Here is a 21,729-nt window from a genome sequence, read left to right as displayed (position 1 = left end):
TTGATTTATGATATTTTTCCTACCCTTAGAAGAACATAAAGTTGATTTTCTTCGAGGTTTCGAAAAAGGTACCCCCACTCCTTTCTCCTCCTTTTTGACCGATATTGTGAAAATTTATGTTTGATATTGCAATGATACATATAAAACTGAGAAAGTTTAAACATAGTATTGCGTCGAACGTCTTTTTCTCGAATATAGCTTTCGAACACGACTTACATCATAAAATTAAAAGAAAGCATCCAAGCCCTCGCTTTGAAACCATAGAGGCCCTTCTAACTTTTACTTCGTAACTTTATTTTTTACATGATAATAAATCAGTTCTAAAATATAGTAGGTCTTTTCTAAACCACAAGACGTCAGCTTAGAGTGAGAGTAAACGTCTCCACCTATATTTCATTCCTGACATAACTCTTTATAGTTTATATTCGTTATTTTAAATAGAAGGACCATTCAACAATGACCTCCACGAATCCCAGGTAGGGTCGCAAAAACACCAAAATAGAAAAATCAGTCCCTCGTAGGGTGCATTTTTATGGAAAATTTGGGGACAAAGTAGAAAATTTGAGAAAATTTTAGAATTTCAATCCCATTCAGGTTTTTCGCAAATTTCGGCAAATTTTTTTAAAAAACAAGTCCCACGTAGGGTCCATTTTTCGAACTTCAGCGGAGCACCCCCGTCGGTCGGCAAGGGTAGTAACCCCCCCCCTAGGGTCAAAATGTTACTCATGTTATCAGAGGATTCCAGTTTATCCCCTAAACCCGGGGGAGGGGCACTCGATTCGAAACAACGGTGTGTGCCGCGCAAAATCTGCTTTTCAAAATCGTACCCTTACACAGTGCAGTTCATTATGGCTGAAAAGGTACCCTTTCAGTGCATTTCTTGATTTACCCAACCTTTATTTTTTATTTTTTTATTTTATATCAATATATTTGGCAGGTCTATTGACCTCTATGAAACAGAACTTTTGATTTTACATTTTATAAAGTTTTTTCTCCCATTCTTTTATCAAACGGTCTTTGAAGACTTTTAAGGATGGTGCTTCAACAATATCTTCTTCTAGATCGTTCCAAGGTTTCACACTTCTGTAAAAAAGAGAGTTGCTTTGGTAGCCTCTCATACCGTCATTAGCAAAGTTCCTTTGAATCTCGTAATCACTCTGACGTCGTGGTCGTGTTCGAGGAGTAAATTTCTCTGATCTTATAGACTCGTCATAAATGTGGAGGTTCTTGAAAACTTCCACCATATCACCAACTTGCCGCCTGGTCTTTAGGCTGGGTAGATTGATGAGTCGTAGCCGATCTTCGTATGAGTAGTTTCAATAGCAACTAACTAGCCTTGTAGCTCTTCGTTGGACGCCCTCGATTGCATTGATATGTTTAATTAGCCTTGGAGACCATACTACATGTGCATATTCCAAATGGGGTCTGACAAATGCAATGAAAAGCGTTCGAAACATATCTGGTGAGAAAAATTCGTAGCTCCTGCTAATCAAGCCAACGATAGAGTTAGCTTTCTTGATTTTACTGAATATATGGGCTTCAAAGGTCAGGTCACTATCGATTATCACTCCTAGATCTTTTTCTTGGTCAACATGTTCTAGAACAGATCCTGCTATGGTAAAGAGATGGGCATATTTGATGTTCCAAAATTTACCCAGTGTTAAAACATGACACTTGTTCGGATGAAATTCTAAAAGCCAGTCCTTTGACCATTTTTCCATGGCATCAATGTCTTCCTGTAGCCTGAGCGCATCTTCGGCGCTGTTTATTTCTTCCACCAGTTTTGTATCGTCAGCAAACAGGAACATTTCTGCTTTCGTAGCCTCTGGTAAATCATTGATGTACAAAACAAAAAGTAGTGGACCAAGTACACTTCCTTGTGGAACTCCACTCATAACTTTACATCTTCTCGACAATGTTCCGTTTACCTTTACATACTGATAACGGTCAATGAGAAAGGACTGTATCCAGTTGAGCTCCGATCCTCTGACTCCATAAGCATTCAGCTTTTTCAGCAGTCTGCGGCGTGTTACGATGTCAAAGGCCTTCGCGAAGTCAAAATAAATCACATCAACTACTTTATTATTTGATATCGAATCCGCACATTTACCAAGGTATGTAAGTAATTGTGTTACCGTTGATCTCTTTGGCATGAACCCATGTTGTTTACTAGATAATAGTTTTTCATCTACCAGATTTTTCCTAATTTGGTCCCTTAGCGCTCTTTCCATCAGTCTGCAAGCGATGGATGTAAGACTGACTGGTCTGTAATTTTCAGCTAGATTTTTGCTCCCTTTTTTATATATTGGTATTGGTATATATATATAGTATGAAAATAAAATGTTTTCTCCTGTCAGATCTACAAACAACAAAGAATGGCCGAATTCTTTTTCCTCTTAGAGAGACGATGTTATAATGAAAGGGTAATTAGTCCTCTCTGGGTCCCTCTGTCTTTATCCTGGCTTGGGACAGGCTGACTGTCATTCAAGACAGTCAGGCGACATTACCCCAGCGGCCTGTACAAGATGACAACAAACTCCAGGTAGACTGACAGGAGAAGAAAACAAAAAATGAATATATATATATTGGAGCGGGACAGATATGTAGTCCGCTAGCTCCTTCAACATAATTGGATGAATTTCGTCCGGACCAATTGACTTATTTGGGTTGAGACCTTTAAGTTCTTTTTTGACCATTTCCAAAGTGAGATTAAACTCTACTTTAGAATCGGTACGCGATTGAAACTCCGGAAGACTATCATCGGGTTCTTTCGTGAATACACTACAGAACTGATCCTGTAGTATATCAGCTTTGTCTTCGTCCGTATAGTGAAGAGAAGATTTATCCTTTGGGTTGCGCAGGGTTTTGTTTTCATGGAGTTACGAACATGTCCCCAAAATCTTTTTGGACTCCTCTTTACTTGCCCACATATCCGCTTTTCAAGTTCCCTTTTTACTTGTGTTATCTTTCTGTTAGCTTCGTTCCGTGCAATCACATACTCAAGTCTAGACAGTTCCTCTCTACTTGTACCGATCGATCGTATCCACTTTCGATGAAGACGCCGCTTTTTTTTAAGATATTGTTGGATTTGCTAATTTATTGCAAATCTTCCTCTTTTCCCATAGACTCGTTTCGTTGCTGAAAGTGGGACAAATTCGGCCCTTAGTTCTAGTAGTTTTTCTTGAAACATCTTGGTCTTCTTCATTAGTGAGTATCAAATCGATTAACGATGGTTCATCTGTTCCTCTGGCTCTAGTCGGCTCATCAACGTGCTGGAAGAAGAATGTGTCCCTCAAGGCATCGAGAAACTGTTCATCTTCCTTTGTTTCGTCGTGGGGTGTCGACCAATACTCCCAGTTGATGTCTTTGTAATTGAAATCTCCAACAATGCATTTATGAGTATACTTATTATTCATGCCAATTTCCCTAAGTAGTAGGTTGAGTGAAGCATTATTTTTGGCAGATGTCTCTGTGTTGGTAGGACTTCTATACATGCACCCAAATAACAAAGTGTCATTACCTTGTAACTTAATTTCGACCATGCAAGCTTCTTGGAATTCAGTCTCGAATCTTATTTCGACAACAAGATCTTTTATCGATTCATGTGTTAGAATGACGATTCCACAGCCAACTTTATTTAGTGCATTCGTTTCGAAAGGTGCTGAATATCCCTGAATGGAAAAGTCCTCAATGAGACGTTCTCTCTTCTAATTTTTCGGGTTTACTTCGCATATTGCTATGATGTGAGGTTTTGATTTGGTAACTGTCAACAAGTTCTTTCTTCTTTTTCTTCGTGAGCTGATCAGCATTCGTGTATATGTCTAGGTTTTTTCGAACGTTCTGTAACTTCTTTTTAGGTTTTTCCGGTTTTAATATTTTTTTGTGTTTTTTTGTTTGTGATTACGGGATTTAGTGGTTTTGATTTATAGTGCACTATATTTCTCAGCTGTAAATCTGCGTGAAAGAAAAAGCTTGGGAAATTTTCTGTTTAAAAGAAAAACTGAGAAAATTATTTTTGTCAGCTATAATTATCAGACAATAGAAACTTTTTCAAACAAAAGAGAAGTAAAAACCTTTCTTTTTAGCAATTATTTTGAATTTGTTTTAAAATTCGACCCTTGCAGTGCAATGTCAGAGAAACATACCCTTACAGTGCATTTTGGGATGCTGAAAAACCCCACCCTTAAGCGCGGCACATGACGTAGGCCAGATCATATGAGTGCCCCCCCGGGCCTCTAAACCGTCTCAATTTCATTAAACCAAAGAAGCCTTATGATCAAAAGTGATCAATCTATAGTCATTCTTTTGAGAGATTGGTGATCAAAATCAATGTTGGAATGTGGAGAGCTAAGAGTTCACTTTTTCCAAAGATGACAATGAAAAAATAGGGAGGATGATAGTGAGTTAGAATCACTGGAAACTTCTTATTCCAACACAACGAATCAGTCAACACTTTTGGGGAAGCATTTAATTCAAATCTATTGATTAAAGTTTTATGGAGGTAAGAACTGACTGTGGTAGAGAAGTTGCAAAAATAACCAAAAGTGGACTATATAAGAAGCATATTTTCAAATTATTAGCAATTACATTGATAACTCTGGTCTGCCCTTACTTCACTTTGGCGGAAATAGTTCGCCTGAGTTGGGATCAATCGATTTTGTATCTGAAAGGGTGTGTCCTCTGTAACCCTCAGCGACGACAGTCTTCGTTGGCCATCAAGGTCAATGTCCGGGAAAGTTCTTTGAAATCTTTTTGAAGACTCGGTTCTGAATCTTGTGGAGTTTTTTATGTCTAATATTGCCTGCACGTGCCGTGATACTAATGTGTCTGTCTCCCTTAAGGACTACCATGAATGTATAACACTGTTTATCCAGGATGCTCAATTTACACACAGTAGAGTACTCAGAAAATTTAAATGTAAATAACAAACCTCATCGTAATGACTCTACTCTCTACTCTCCATGAAATCAGGTCGATGTTGATTCCAAAAAGTCTCCAGTCTCCTACAAAGATGTTTTTTCTTCCGTCTAAAAAGTTGATGTAAAGTTTAAAGGAGAAATATTCATTTTTGATAACTAAAAGAGGAGAGTATGAAAGGTGCAAAGGTGCGAAATAAAAATGAATTGACTCTCAATTTCAATTTGGAAAAACGAAAAACTGGAAACTAAAAAAGAACTCAAAACACTATTTTGTACAAAGGTGCCGAAAAAATGAAGAAAATTGTAGAATAAATAGGATCCAACTTACAATGAAAAAAGCTTTTTCGGTTTGACGAGTTCCATTCCATTTTTCTTAAGAGATTTCATGAGTTGACTAGACAATTGGCGATACGAAAGGTTCCTGTGGGGAAAAAACATCCCATGAAGCATTTCAAAAAGTCTCAGTCCGTCTAATCTGATTCACACCGTTGTGATAGTGAGATGTAACAATAGGTCCACACAGGTCCACACGGGTCAAGTTTCTTGATGGGAATTCAAAGAGATTTACGTAATAGGGTGCTTAATGAAACACGTTTACTGGCACAAAAGATTCAACCTCATTAGATAAACTGATAGTTTCCAATCACCGAATCACTGGTGATGATCTTGGTGACCACGAATGTTCATTCGAGAAAAAATGAAGAGAACTCAAATGGAGCCAATCCTGGTAAAATGTCTAAAATTTAATTACCAAACTCTAGATGTTCTGACCTTTGAACCTAAGAAAAAAGAGTCTTCGATGGAAACAGCTTTCTTTCCGGCCATTTCTTTGTAAGAAATTTTATTAGTTACGTAATCCGTAACCCTCGGGTAACTCAGGGCAAATCTCAACAACTTTACAATTTTATCCTAAGCTTTTGAGATCAATAGCAGCCATATTCAGAGATCCAGTAAGGACTCAGTTCCTCTATACTTTGAAGTTTATGAATCAGGTTGTGACCTAATTAAATATACAGTAAGAAATTGTTGTTATGACATCATGATTTTATGGAATTTGATAACGTCATCAATCGTAAAAATGGGAGTTTCTAAACATTGACCAGAAATGGCGACCAGAAATGGCGACCACGACCGGCGACCACGACCGGTGACCAGATAAATTTGGATTATCGAGTTTATCTGCTCTCTCCACCGTAGAAAATATTCAAATCAAGTCCTCAGAATACTAAAAAGTGACCTTTGAAGTAACCAGTCATTTTCTTGACAAAGTGACAATATTTGACAAAAATATTGACAGGGTCATTAAGTATGATGTTTGTAATCTTTGTTACACCAAATATTTTAATTATGCTGAATGAGATGCCTTTAGTATGAATAGATAGAACTTGTCAGTAGGAAAAAATTGGGAAGGCCAGTTTTAGAGATATGAATCTAATCAATTATTCTATTGTCTTTATGCTGACAAAATGACTAATTTCGACAGAAATAACAATCTGATGATGAAATACAAAGCTTCTCAAACTATTTTCAAAAAGTTTTGTGCCACTAATTATTTTGATGCTGATAATACAAAAGGATAGAAATTGACACCATAATCAAGCTCCAAGAGCGTCGAAATGTTTGTTTTACGTAATTGGCACGTGGCTTTAAAAAAATAGATGAGACAGGGGTAAGCTTACTCTTCAAATGATATATATTCAAATGATTAGGAGAAACACTCTACGTTGGAGAAAGGGAAAAAACTCGATAACCCAAATTTATCTGGTCGCTGTTCGTGGTCGCCAGTCGTGGTCGTCATTTCTGGTCGACGTTTAGAAACTCCCAATCTTGGACCCGACGATGCAAGATGCAAGTAATTGATATGTACTTTTTGAAAAATATTTTCTGAAAAGTTTGATGACGTAAGCAAAAGAATCGACATTTACTTTTATAGTTACAGCTATATTTTCTACGATTTTTGACGTCATAATTTGATGAAATCATAATTCAGTTTTTCCTTAATTACTAATTTTTCGGCAAATATTTATTTGTGTAACAACCGCAACCTAAAACCTCAAGGTATTGGTCAACTAAAATTTCATAAGTGAATGCTTGAGAATGCGTGCTATTTGGAATTTGGAATTTGTGATTTAAACAAATCTAGACACTCCCTGACTCACCCGAGCCCCTTTACTGCGGGAGATACATTTGTTTTAGTCTTCCACTGAGCCTCATATTGTTATTTCGTTCTGATTTTTATAGCATTGAAGTAATTTAGGTTAGATTAAACTCAACCATTTATCATTTTGATATGGATGGACAATTGGGATTTCAATATTGATGGCTTTTGCAATGAAAAGGAATCTTTAAAGAAAACATTTCATTTTATATCCGTACAGGGGGTGGACGAACATTTCCACGGGGTTAAACCCAGAAGAATTTCTAAGGAAAGTTTATTCGATTTTCTGGGGGGGGGAGGGTTAAAATCGTAAAAGGTTGATTTTCATAACACCCTTGTCCCACAGCCCCGGTTGAAGAATCCAGTGATGATGGCTTTGGAGTGCAATTTTTAGACATTGAAATTCGAACGTGGATGAAATCAAAGTCAATTTCCCAATTGGGCTGAAATTCCATTTTCCCACCGGGGACAAGAAAGATTTTTGCCAAATTTTCCAGTGGGGCTGAGGTCTAAGCGGGTCTGTGACACAGGGGTGTTTTATAGTTCGTCCACCCTCATATTACGGTACGAGAAAGCATTTTTCCAAAGGATTCTTTTTCTGTAAATTTTGCCATTTTAACCTAGGAAAAGCATGACTTGGAAACAGATTCTGGGAGCCTCATGGTTCAGAAATATTTTAGGTAATCCTGAAATTTTGGCTGTTTATTTCTGGGAAAATTAGCTAAAAAATTAAGCTCCACCTACTTTGAATTAAAATGAATAAAGAAATACAAAACGTGTAAAAACACCACTCTTACGTTAATCGATAAATGTTTAATGTGAATTTTAACTCACAAAAGTCCGAAAAGGACCTAAAGATATCATTATTTTCACGAAGGAAATAGAAGAAAAGGCTAAAACAAATAAGAGATATGATAGAGTATTGAAAATTTTATTTGACGTTTTTATAATACAAATATATACAAAATGTTTTTTCAGAATAAAAAGAATATCTATGTCTATTTGTTTTCAGGAGAGAAAAAATCGTGTAAACCCTGAACGATATGCAACATTGCTCCCAATATTTAGAAAAGAACGAGCGCTGAAAATTCAAAATGAATCAACGGACAAACTCGCCTTGTTAAAAAAACGCGCCCTAAAACCGTGGATAAAAATGGCATCAGAAATATTGATGAAAATATACAAATTATGATACAAAAACTGAAGAATGCAAAAATGATTTCATAAAAACTGTACAATGTCCAAACATCTACTGGTCGAGATCTAAGACGAAGATTCCCTACGTAGCTTGGGCATTCCTCCGTACCGGACGTAGTACAACGGAGGGCTAAACGTATGGACGGGCGGTAAAGCGTAAGACACAGGCTGCTCAGCGCGTTTCTGGATTTGGTCGATTGAGTGATTGGTTCTAAGAGCTTCGTCTAGAATCCAGATATATTGGTTAGCAGCGCGTAGTAATTCCAACTTGGTCAGTTTACGTTTGTCTTTTAAGCCTGGCACGTGTTCCTTCAGCTCTTCCATTGCGCAATTGATGAGGTGCACGCGTCGGCGTTCACGGTCGTTCGCACGGAGACGTTTCATACGTGACGAGTTGGATGAGGGATGAAGATAGTTGTTAGGTGTTGTGGGTGTGTGGTGGTGATAGAAATGTTGGTGATGTGGATGATTAGCTGCTGGAGGGGAGAAGGTATCATCGGAGGAGGATTGGTCTGATGGTGTGTCCACTATGTCCACCTCCAGTTCGTCTTGTGGTTCCGGCTTGATGTACATCCTGTGTGAAGAAAAAAGAGTAGATTTCAATTAGTCGGTATCTTCAACATTTCTCCCAAGGGTTGAATTCTCTATTGATATAAGATTTTGTTGCCAAGATGCAGAGATATTTCAATTGCTTCTTTCCCTAGAAAACACCTGGGAATTTACAAAATTGTGGTAACAGATAAAAACTTATTTGCAGAATGAAACATTGTTTCCACATATCTTCAATATCATCCTACAGTTGTTGTTTGCAAATTATAAACATGCAGATGTCACAGATGTTCAAAGGTGGAAAAACTTAAAACGTCCCAAGAGGGTAACTTTACTTTAATTCAAATACTCTGATAATCCAGCAAAACTCACCTTTGAGTTTGTGTAGAAGTTTTACAGGAAGAAAATCTTCGGTATGAATAATTTAATTTTCACTTCTTTGCTTCTTCAAAAAACAGTTTATCTTTCGTGTTAACACTGCAGCTACAAAATTTCTTCTATTCATGTATGTGACAGTGCTTGTGTGTGTGAAAGAGAGAGAGAGGGAGAGAGAAGTATCAAATGTTTCTACGCGCCAAAAGTTTTCTTTTGTATTCATCAATCCTATTGATTTCATGAAATTTCCGTTATTGATAAACCTCTCTCCCTTCTTCTTTTGTTGCATTTTTCATTTTACTTTTTTTTCGGGAGTTTCTAAACGTCGACCAGAAATGACGACCACGACCGGCGACCACGACCAGCGACCAGATAAATTTGGGTTATCGAGTTTTTTCTCTTTCTCCAACGTAGAGAGTCTCTAATCATTTGAATATATTTAATATTGAAGAGTAAGCTCACCCCTGTCTCATCTAATTAAAGGACGTGCCAAATACATAAAACAACTATTTCGACGCTCTTGGAGCTTGATTATGATGTCAATTTCTATCTTTTTGTATTATCAGCATCAAAATAACTAGTGGCACAAAATTTTTGAAAATGGTTTGAGAAGCTTTGTATTTCATCATCAGATTGTTATTTCTGTCCAAATTAATCATTTTGTTAGCATAAAGACAATAGAATAATTGATTAGATTCATATCTCTAAAACTGGCCTTCCCAATTTTTTCCTACTGACAAGTTGTATCTATTCACACTAAAGGCATCTCATTCAGCATAATTAAAATATTTGGTTTAACAAAGCTTACAAACATCATACTTAATGACCCTGTTAATATTTTTGTCAAATAGTGTCACTTTGTCAAGAAAATGACTGGTTACTTCAAAGGTCACTTTTCAGTATTCTGGGGACTTGATTTAAACATTCTCTACGGTGGAGAGAGCAGATAAACTCGATAGCCCAAATTTATCTGGTCGCCGGTCGTGGGCGCTGGTCGTGGTCGCCATTTCTGGTCGATGTTTAGAAACTCCCTTTTTTTTCTGACCAAAAATTCAAAGAAATAAAAGGCGTTTTATTCGGCTTTACATAATAGAACACACCTGACGTAAAACACTATAGAACATCGCATAAATTGAGTAGATATCGTTCTTTTATGCTTTGCTGAAAGATCTTTATTAAATAAAATCGATTAACCATGAAACCTTTTTTACTTTTCTCCACCGATTTTCTTTTGTTCTTTTTGGACACCCTGCTCATCAGTTCAAATCAATGAAAAGCGGTGGGACTTTACTTTTTCCACGCTCCAATGAATCAATGCAATGCAATGGATTCAAAGCAATAACCTTTTTGATCCTATGTTTATTTATAAGAACATCCAAAATTTTTTAAGCCTTCGGATGTTCTTAACTTTTTGAGTTTTAAACCTAAAAATGTTCTTAACGTGTTCTTATTTTCACCAATCTTCGAGCATTTTTGTTCAATTTTCCTAAGAAATCGTGTGTTAGAGAGTCTGCGAAGCCATAAAATGTTCTTATCTTGTTCTTAACATTTTGGCCATCGAAGCCTTATGTTCTTATATAAATTTTTCTTATGAAAATAACATGTATTGAAAGGATATTACACTCCCTTAATTCCTTTGCGAAACCCTCCCAGCCCCAAAGGGTAGCGTAGTGGATCGAGCCATGGAATTATTATAGAAACTCGGGATAAACATCGAATGAAACGATGGAGAGCGAGGTATCGTCTTTCCATTGTCGCCTCAGGAGGGGCGTTTACTTGAAACAAGTAGCTGTTAGGAAGTACAATGCGAAGGAAAACTTAGATTTATGATAATTGTATTTATTTAGTATCGAACTGATTTCGACCTGTTATTACTTTCCTTGATATATTTGACATATTTGTACTCAAATAATAATGGAAAGGCGTACCATATTTCAGTATTGCGGATATTTTACTTCGAAATTTCGCAAAAAATAACCCAATTCTTTTTTCGGTACTTCGGTATTTCGAAATTGCCAATTTTTACTTCGGAATTTCGGTATGAGTTTTTGCTCAAGTTTGTCAAGTATTTCTGAATTCATTTTCGTAAAATACACGCTTTTTTTATAAGAATGGTGTAAATCCATTTCATCATGGATATTCTTAACTTTTTTGGGAAAATCATCCTAAAATATTCTTACATCATTCTTAGGTTAGGATCCTAATTCAGACTACATTTAACATTTAGTACATACGTCTCAAGCATAAAATGGCATTTTTGTGAAGGTGTGATCCTTACTTGGGGGTAATTGGCAATTTATAATTGAAAATGCTCTAAAAATGGCATTCTTAGCTTGAGTAGCCAAATTCCATGATGGTGATATTCTTAGCATTATTCTTAAATTTTTGGCCATTTTCATCATGGACATTCTTATAAAGTGTATTCTTATTTAAACAAGCTATATGCTGAATGGACCTACCTGATGATGAAAGTTAGATAGCAATGTGAAAAGAAAAATGAAAAAAAATAATTGAATCATATGCTTGATGGTGAGCATTGTTATCAATAATGTTTTTGTGTAGTGAAAAATATAGAAATATAAGGAAAAAATCCAATGAAAATCTGCAAAAATAAAGAAATTCAAGAAATACTGTCTTTCCGGCGAAAAGAGGTTGTTCCGGCGACTTTTAAAATAGTTCCGGCTTCAAAAATCAATTTTATTGAAAATTGAAACATGCTCGATGGTGGGCATTGCTATTAATAATGTTTTTGAATGAAAAAACAACCAATTATAAGGAAAAAGTCCAATGAAAATCTAGAAAAACGGCGATTTCCGGCATATTTCCGGCATTTTCCACCGGAAAAAAAATTTTCTGAAAAATCGGACTCGGCCATGTTTAGGGCATTGTTAACACGCAACTTTGAGCAAAAAATGATAAAATCTCGAGAAAATGCCAAAAAACCAGTTTTTCCGGCATATTTCCGGCATTTTCGGCCGGAAAAAGATGTTTTTCGAAAATCGGGCTCCGTCACAATTTAGGTATTGACATTTTGCATCATTGTGCAAAATTTCATGAAAGAATATAAAGTACAGCTCAAGAAATTCAAGAAATACCGTTTTTCCGGCGAAAATCGGCTGTTCCGGCCCGGCCGCCGGCCTGCGATTTTTAGAAAGTTCCGGCTTCAAAAATCTATTTTTTTGAAAATTGAAACATGCTTGATGGTGGGCATTGCTATTAATAATGTTTTTAAATGAAAAAAACAACCAATTATATGGAAAAAGTCCAATGAAAATCCAGAAAAACGGCGATTTCCGGCATATTTCCGGCATTTCCGCCCGGAAAAGATTTTTTCCCAAAAATCGGACTAGGCCATGTTTTGGGCATTGTTAATACGCATCTTTGAGCAAAAAATCAGAAAAAACTAATGATGAAATCTCGAGAAAATGCCGAAAAACCAGTTTTTCCGGCATATTTCCGCCATTTTCGGCCGGAAAAATTTTTTTTTCGAAAATCGGGCTCCGTCACATTTTGGGCATTGCCATTTTGCATCTTTGTGCCAAAAATCAGAAAAAAATAATGAGCCAATCTCGAGAAAAGCTGGTAACAGACGAACGAACGGACGGACGAACAGACACAGGTTAATTCATAGGACCTCCACCGGGGCACCCGGAGGTAGGTCCAAAAAAAGCGTGTAATCATGTATGAAATTTAGGCAAAATTTTTTTTTTCATTTTTGGAATTTCTGAAATCGAAAAAAAGGTTCAAACGAGTTCAAATTCACATTATTAAAATGACGTTGGTTATGAATTATTTAATAACCTATCCCCTACCTGAATCAACTCCCTTCCTCAGAACCAAAAAAAATTACAAACAGTATATGTGTAACTTACTTTCTTATTGACTCCCTCCACTTGACCCATCAATCGGTTCGTTCAGGTCATTTCAATTGAGAGGGAGAACGAGGGGATGTTGGATGATTGTAATGGTTTCACTTTAAAGACATGCTCTGAAAAGAAAGTTATGGATACTTAAAACTACAAATAAGATAAAACTGCTTCAACTTGCACAGTAATCCTTAAACTTACCCCATTTCCTGAGTACTTAATTCTATAAATCCCAGTACCTTACCATAGGGAGTTTTGATGAACAGACCCTAAAAATGTTCCAATAAAAAAAAAGATGAGAACATAATCACTGAACCCCTCCCAAATCCAAATATCTTTAGTGACCTACCTTGATAGGTTTATGTTGAGCGAGGCCAAAGCCTCTTAGTTGCAGCTTGGCAGAGAGTGAAGACGTTTGTTTCATGAAGAAGAAGAAATTATTGTAAGAACTAAACTAACCTTGTTAATAATCTGTTTCACTCCCTGTTTTGTTGACCCCAAGCAATACCAACTACATTGGCGAAGAATAGACTTATGTTACCCAGCTCCTGGTGATCAACAACCTGAAATAGACTCTTGTTGTTTCCAGAGAAAAATTCCAAGCCACGCTTGCTTCCAATCGAACCATCCACATTTTGTCTCGATAAGTCAAATCCATGATGGCCGCCAGAGGCACTCTGTATTCCGCCCTCTCAACCTTCAAACGACCGAAAGACGCGAGTGCCGCCCCCAATTCGTTCGATAAATATGTCAAGAGAGCAAACATGATTTTTGATACGGAGGACATTGACGAAGATAAGAAAAAGAAAGCTCTTTTGCAACTCTGGGGTGGAGACGAATGAAGCATGAAGGAAAGGTGACGATAGAAGACACATACGCAGCCACAATTGACAAAATCATAAACTCCTTAAAGGGACAAATAAACAAAGTTTACCCGGTATTTAAACTATTTTGCGAGATGCCACAAGGGCAGATACCGTTCACCGAATGGTCCACAAAAGTTTTAGATCAAGCAAAGCTCTGCAAAATCGCCACCTACACTGCAAAGAAAGCCGCTCGCGACGCTATGACGATGCATACGAATAACAGTAAGCTCAGGAAACATGCCCTCGCGGAGGGTGCAAACTTCGATGATTTCGTTAAATACGGAATAGCGCTAGAATCATCATCGTCACAAGCGCAAAACATCGAGAAACAAGAGAGTGTTAACTGGATCGGCAGTAGAAGAGGACCAAGAAGACCAGACCCACCGAAACCGAACATCACGAGAGATTCGATCGGTAGGGGAAAGCAAACCGAAAGTTCCCCAAAGACTTTTGCGGATATGAACGTCGAAAAGCCCACTCAAAAGGGTACCGCCCGTATGGTACTAAAGACCTACTGCGAGTGAAGGGTAGAGCAAAGATCGAACTGACCACTAGCAGTGGAGCAACAGCCGATCAACTCGTTTACGTGATAGAAGGAAACCACACGGAACCGCTCTCAGGTTTAGAAGCATCGTTAGAGCTCGGTGTCTTGGAGATTCACCCAAAAGGCCGCAGAGACGCCAATGATCCAGAAACGCCAGTATACCACATCAACGAACCAGAGAAAGTCCCAACTTCAGTGACTGAAATCATCGACAAGCATCAACCTATCTTTGAGGGAATCGGCAATTTCAATAAATCAGAAATAAACTTTGATATAGACGGATCGATCAAACCAATGATACAGAAGGAGCGACCGATACCGTTCGCTTTCAGAAAACAAGTCACGAGCCATCTCAAAGAACTTAGAGACAATGACATCATCGAAGGCCCGTTAGATCCGTGTGTTAACCGCGACTGGATCTCGAACGTTGTCATTACGAAGAAACCATCCGGGCAGATACGTATGAATTTAGACATGCGTCACGCAAATATTACCATTAAAGAAAGCCATATTCCCGTACCGACTGTCCATTTTTTGCGTCACAAGCTCAACGGCGCCTAAGTATTCACAAAGCTGGACATGAAACATTCATTTCACCAAATGCCACTCGGCGAAAAGTCGAAAGAGCTTACAAACTTTTACATGCACGAAGGCATCTACCGATTTAAGCGTCTTGTCATGGGTGCTGGACCCGCCAGTCAAGAGTTCCACGAGCGTTTGCTGCAAAGTATTGTAGACCTCGTTGGTGTGGAACAGATTGAAGACAATTTGCTAGTTTACGGAGAGACCCAGCATGAGCATGACCTCCATTTGAGTGCTCTACTTGATCGATTAAATCCCACGGCTTAACACTTAGACGAGAGAAATGTGTATGGAATGCTCCAGAAGTTATTTGGTTCGGATTATAAGTTTTCCAGAGAAGGTATGTCCGCAGATCCATCGAAAGTAGAGACTATCGTCAGACTCGCACCACCAACCAACGCAGCCGAAGTAAAAAGTTTCTTGCAGATGTGTCAATATAACGCCCTCTTTATGTTCGGAGAGCCAGAGACTTACAGTGACATTACAGCACCGTTACGAAATCTAACGCGTAAGAAAGTTCCATTCCACTGGGATCAAGCTTGTCAGAACGCATTCGACAAACTGAAAGATGGTTTATGTAGCAACCGAGTAATAGCACCCTGGGCACCCGATCGAAAAACGAAGCTTGTAGTTGACCGAGGACCGAAGGGTATTAGCGCCACATTGTTTCAAAAAGAACCCGACACTGGACATTACAAAACAATCAACTACTCGAGTAGATCGTTAACAGAGACAGAACAACGCTATGCTCAGATCGAGGGTGAAAGCTTAGCTATCCTTTTCGGCGTCACGACCAACCGAATGTATCTTCACGGAATGAAATTCGACACAATAACTGATCATGAGCCGCTGGTCTCATTGTACAATAATCAACGAAGAAAAGCCCCAGCTCGCATCGAGAATCACCGATTGAAGTTACAACAGTACCGTATGACCGTAAAGTATGAAAAGGGAAGCACCAACCCGACAGATTACAACAGTCGACATCCATTACCCATCACTGAACAACAGAAGATGCAAGCCAGTGAGGAAACCTTCCACATCAATGCTATCATCGACGACGACATTCTCGACGCTATGACCTTCGACATGGTTCGAAAAGCAACAAACGCCGATGACCAGCTCGCCCGCTTGAAATTTTGCATCCTCGAGAAAGGATACATTCCGAAGAATGCAGACGACTTACAGCCGTTCCGACACGTATTCGACGAACTTTCAGTTGCACGACAAGTCGTTTTACGAGGAGAACGACTCATTATTCCGGAATGTTTGCAGCCTGACGTGACAGCTCTCGCTCATGAAGGGCATCAAGGCGCATCGAAAATGAAGCGTTATCTTCGATCGAAAGTTTGGTTTCCCAACATGGACAAGCTTGCTACACCTCAACAAAAGCATCAGCTGCTCATCACGACGAAATTGCCAGAAGGACCTTGGAGACACATCGCCTCGGATTTCAAGGGCCCAATCGCCGCCAAAGATTACTATTTCCTGCTTCTCATTGACGAGTACTCTCGATTTCCGGAAGTGGCTGTGCTATATTCTACCGCCGCCGACACGGTGGCACCTCATTTCGACCGAATTTTGGCAACTCATGGCATTCAAGAGAAGGTCAAGACGGATAATGGTCTGCCTTTTAACTTACACGAATTTACAAATTACGCGAAGAAGCGTGGTTTTAAGCACCAGCCGATTACACCAGAACAACCTTCATCGAATGGGCTAGCCGAAAACTTCATGAAGATGCTTCAGAAGGTAGCCCACACCACCTATGTCGAACACAGGGACCCAAAAGAAGTGGTTCACAGATATCTTCTTTCGTACCGGGCGACTCCCAATTTAGCCACTGGAAAGTCACCAGCGGAGATGTTGTTCAATCGACAAATCGCAAACTCTGTTCCAATGATGAAAAAGAAGGAACAAGATCGATCCGTTCTCGAGAAAGAAACAAGTTATAAAGCCGCAATGACCAAATACCATGACCAACGACGACACGCGAAGCCCATTGACATTGACCTAGGGGACAAAGTCCTTCGCCCTCAAAAGAAGTCAACCGTAAAGACTCCTTTCGACCCATCACCATTGACTGTGGTGAAAAAGAAAGGTTATATGCTCATCGCCGAAACATCGAAAGACAAATTTGTTACCCGTGCAGCAAACACATTCAAGAAAGTCCATGAGCGCGATCCGTTTTTCAGACGCTCACTAACACAAACTTACATCAACACCGACTCGGATGATGACTTTCCGTTTCGTCACCGTCGCTACGATAACAATACTAATCCACCACTGCCCGACGAGAGCCCCATTGACGACACATCTTCGGGGAGCGAAAGTGACACGATTCCGTATCGAGAAGGAGAGAGTGAGATGGAAGACGTTGATCACGACGTTGAGCACGTTGACCGTTAAGAATTCAGGACTGAAAAGACGACGAAAAGCGCCACGTTATCTTGAAGACTACAAGTTGTAAAGTAGTCATTAATGTATATAAAATCTATGCCTTGGACTGAGAACCGCCAATAGCGAAGGCACTGTACATATGTAAATACCCGAAGAAAAGGAGAGGTGTAGTGATAGGTTTATAATGAGCGAGGCAAAAGCCTCTTAGTTGCAGCTTGGCAGAGAGTGAAGACGTTTGTTTCATGAAGAAGAGAAATTGTTGTAAGAACTAAACTAACCTTGTTAATAATCTGTTTCACTCCATGTTTTGTTGACCCCAAGCAATATCAACTAAGTGGGTACTACAATATCCATTGAAATATTGTGGAAGCTTTGAAATCGCTTATTTTTGCCCAAACTTTAAATTCTTAATCAAAAGTATGAAAACATTTGACCGACCCAAAATGACGAAGAGAAATTCGGAAAGAGTTTAAAAAGAAAGCTCATCTTACCAAGAAATTGGTTGCATTCTCAAAGAATTCCGTTTTGTATCAGTTTTAAAGAATCTTCGCCCTAAAAAAATAAGAGTAATTAATAAATAACAGTAAGAAGTACAACGTCTTCACCGATGGGTGAAAAATTCCAATGAAAATCTGCGAATCTTGCGATAATTTTCTTCGCAAATCGGGCTCCGTCACATTTTGGGCATTACTATTACTACCTTTGTGCCAAAAATCAGAAAAAACTAATCAGCCAATCTCGAAAAAAAGCTAGTAAGTAACAGACGAACAGACAAACGGACAAAGGACAAATTCATAGGACCTCCAGGTAGGTCCAAAATCAGAATGAAATATCAAGTCAATCTCCAGAAATGCTCATTTCCCTCTAGGACTTACAAAAAAACAAAAGGGTATTTTTCCCAATTCAGAAAATCCGATTTTTATGGGGAAAAACAAACTTTTTAGAAAACCTTACCCTTTGTGTTCAGAAAAACCTCATATTAAGGCACTTTTTTGGCTCAAATTTGCCCAAAAGTTTTTCTCAAAAATCAGGCTCCGTCACATTTTGAGTATGGCCATTTTGAATCATTGTGCAAAAAAATCATATATACTAATGTCCCAATCCCGAGAGAAGTTGGTAACAGACCAACGGGCGGACGTGGGTTAAGTTAGGGTCTCCGCAGTAGGTCCAAAATGAACGACTCTTATTCGATCGGAATGACACCTCACAATGACATCTGATATACATTGATGCGCTGATGGACAAAAAGAGATTTCGACAGACTTACTTTTACTGGTGACCGGCTTGAGATAAGCCAATAAAATTGATTGATTGATTGATTGATTGATTGATTGCTTGCTCGATTGCTTGCTCGATTAATTGCTAGATTAATTGCTCGATTGCTTGCTCGATTGATTGCTCGATTGCTTGCTCGATTAATTGCTCGATTGCTTGCTCGATTGATTGCTCGATTGATTGCTCGATTGATTGCTCGATTGATTGCTCGATTGCTTGCTCGATTGCTCGCTCGATTGCTTGCTCGATTGCTCACTCGATTGCTCGCTCGATTGCTCGCTCGATTGATTGCTCGATTGATTGCTCGATTGATTGCTCGATTGATTGCTCGATTGATTGCTCGATTGCTTGCTCAATTGATTGCTCGATTGATTGATTGATTGCTCAATTGATTGATGTAGAATGATTTGGATGTAAGACAAAACACAACCGAATCTAAAAAATAAAAGGATGTCGCTGAATTCATAAGGTGAGGAGGTACTTGAATTTAGGTAATACAATCCAATACAAGCAGAAAGAATTCAAAGCACCCCAGTCACTGAGAGCACCCTGGTAGCTACTACCTCCCAATCTCATCTCATTTCAATCTTATTCAATCTTTATTTTGAAACACTTGGTTGATAAAGTAAAGAGTAACTATAATCTGATAATAAGTGCTTACTAGAATAATTTCATTCCATCTATTTCAGACCAAAAAGCTGATCAAATAAAAATTTACTCCAGCCAGTGCAAACAAGATAAATTATCTTGTACCTTAGTAACAAACATTGGGTGAAAAGCTGTCTTTCCGAAATTTCCAAACTTTGAAAATCTCATGTTCCAAGAAATTTCCAATTTTGAAAGTGACTTTCCCTTTTTTTTTTGAAAGTTGAACTTTCACTTTTGAGAATATCAGAAAGTTGATATTTTTAGATCTTTCAAAATTTGAAAATTCATATTTTATGGTCTTCTTAAAAGTTTAGGGATTCTCAAAAACAAAAAGGCGACTTTTTCGAATACCTGGAAATGACTAAATAGCTGAAATTCCCAAAATTGAAAAGAACTGCATAAACCACTTTTCCGACATTACTGAAGATTTTTCCTCCAGGCTCAGAGCAGCCCTCTTTATAAGTGTAGCGGTGTCAAACAAAAGATTTTTCACAAAATTTGCTCCTAATTTTTCTAAAGTCGTGACTCACCTTTGAAAGCAAAAATTCTCCAATTTTGTGAATTTAGGACCCTTTGAATAAGCTTTAGACTTACCCATATACCCCTTTGAGAGACTTTTGAGGTATAAAAAAGGATACCCTTGGTCATCATGACATTGGTCGCCTCTTTTACCTGAGTAGCAAAAAGTAGCCTCCAGGATCTTCAAAGTGCTCCTTGAATCTCATATCATAAGATATATATACATACTTTTTCTTATTCTTCCCAGTATCAGTAAGTTTTATCAATTTCAAGTTTTATCAATTTCATTCCATTCTTATCGCTTTTGAACTCAATCATGTGATTTTGAGCGGACATGTGGAAAGTTTGAACGTTTATTTCATTATTTCTCTCAAAAATTCTTGGATAGATGAAGTGGTGTTGAGTTTTGGTTGAATTTTTGGCTTGTAAAGTTATGTTTTTTCGTATTATTTAATGTTTTTATTTTTTTTTAGAAAAAAATATTTGAAATGGAAACAAAATCAGTATAGACGTATCCATGGAATCATTCTACCTTCAAAACTGTTATCATTGTTATATTGTTATTGTAGAAAAACTTTTAACTGAAGCCTTTGCTCAGTTATAAATCTTGTTGCAGTCGGTGAAGTGAATTCTTTTGGATTTCCAACGGAAAGAATATCAATACATTACGCTTCAGAATGACAGACTTTATCGGAGGCTTGAAAACTTACAACTTGTATCTCCTTTGCTCCAAACATATACAAAAATTAAACTGTAGAATGTGTTAAATAAATATTCATTGGAAATCTCAGAAAAATAAATCGAGAATCACAGTTTAATGACACACAAAACGGATTATCATACACAAAATTTGTACATGAGGCTCTAATAAAGACTCGACAGTAATTGGATGGATATTGAGATTGGGGATTTGGCAGATTTTTTATCACCATATCTTAGCTTTTTCATCCTTGAAATGAAACATGTTACAATAAATATATAATGTACTGTATGTAGAAGAACATAAGAACATTTTGTCACTGAAAATGTTACTTTCTTCGTATTTCAATATCTAGAAGCTCAATTATTTTATAGTCTAAAATTTCTCAAAGGAGATTTTCTCTTTTTTCAGATAGTTATATATTGTCTCCTTTTAAAGCTTTTGAAAACCTATTAAAGATGACCTTTAGATTGAAAAAAATACCAGGAAATTCAAGGTTTCAAAGTTTTGGGAATTTAGAGAATGTCACATAGTTGTAGCATGTTTATTATATTATGTTCACTATGTTATTTTCTGTTTCTTTTAGTTACCACATTCTTTTACTAAAAAGCACTAACAAGTAAATAGAAAGACACTATTGTTTATGTGGTAACTTATCATACAACATGCCAGTCATCCAATGTCCCATCAACAGATGTGAATATCAAACCGATGATGTGGATCCTGCTGTCGTAGCAGCTCTCCTTACGGTCCACAACAATGCACACATAAATGCACCTGCACCAGCCAGAGTTGCTCCAAGAGCCCCCAAGATCCAACGACCATCAGTTTCCCGCAGCTCCACTGAGGAATCGTCTTTTTAAACGAGGTACCGGCCTTTGACCCAATGAAGCATGTCAACAATTATTTGAATGCTGTGATAAGGAACTAGGTGACGATATCGGCAGGTCCAAAATGCATAAAACATAATGCATATTGCATAATGCATAATATTTCAAAAATGTCAATTTTAGTGGCTATGATAAGGAGACTTTGAAAGATAATACTTTCAACAAAACAAATATACCATTTTCTACCAGAAAATAAAGGGTAGAAAGCTGTAAATTTGAATTTTGGATGATGAAGAAAATC

At 37.9% G+C, this 21,729-nt stretch overlaps 2 protein-coding genes across 2 annotated transcripts in view; both read right to left on the bottom strand.

Moving 5' to 3' along the window:
* LOC136803114 (uncharacterized) overlaps positions 1–18,793 on the bottom strand; it is a 39,491-nt gene extending 20,698 nt beyond the window's left edge. Inside the window, exons 1-5 of the mRNA XM_067059866.1 lie at positions 18,724–18,793; positions 17,948–18,008; positions 13,071–13,186; positions 5,248–5,340; positions 4,931–5,027 (exon numbers count right to left, since the gene is read on the bottom strand). The gene's annotated coding sequence lies outside the window, so the exon portion shown is untranslated. The remainder of the gene's footprint in view (positions 1–4,930; positions 5,028–5,247; positions 5,341–13,070; positions 13,187–17,947; positions 18,009–18,723) is intronic.
* LOC136803115 (uncharacterized) lies at positions 7,988–9,350 on the bottom strand. Its single transcript, XM_067059868.1, has 2 exons — positions 9,196–9,350; positions 7,988–8,848 (listed from the first exon to the last, which is right to left on the bottom strand). The coding sequence occupies exon 2, from the start codon at positions 8,845–8,847 to the stop codon at positions 8,341–8,343; it is 507 nt and encodes a 168-aa protein (XP_066915969.1). The 5' UTR covers position 8,848; positions 9,196–9,350; the 3' UTR covers positions 7,988–8,340.
* Positions 18,794–21,729: the final 2,936 nt, after the last annotated feature.

This window comes from Clytia hemisphaerica, unplaced genomic scaffold (genome assembly GCF_902728285.1).
Source record: "Clytia hemisphaerica strain Z4C2 unplaced genomic scaffold, Clytia hemisphaerica genome assembly, whole genome shotgun sequence".
NCBI classification, from domain to species: Eukaryota; Metazoa; Cnidaria; class Hydrozoa; order Leptothecata; family Clytiidae; genus Clytia; species Clytia hemisphaerica.
This window is presented reverse-complemented; position numbering and strand designations above follow the sequence as displayed.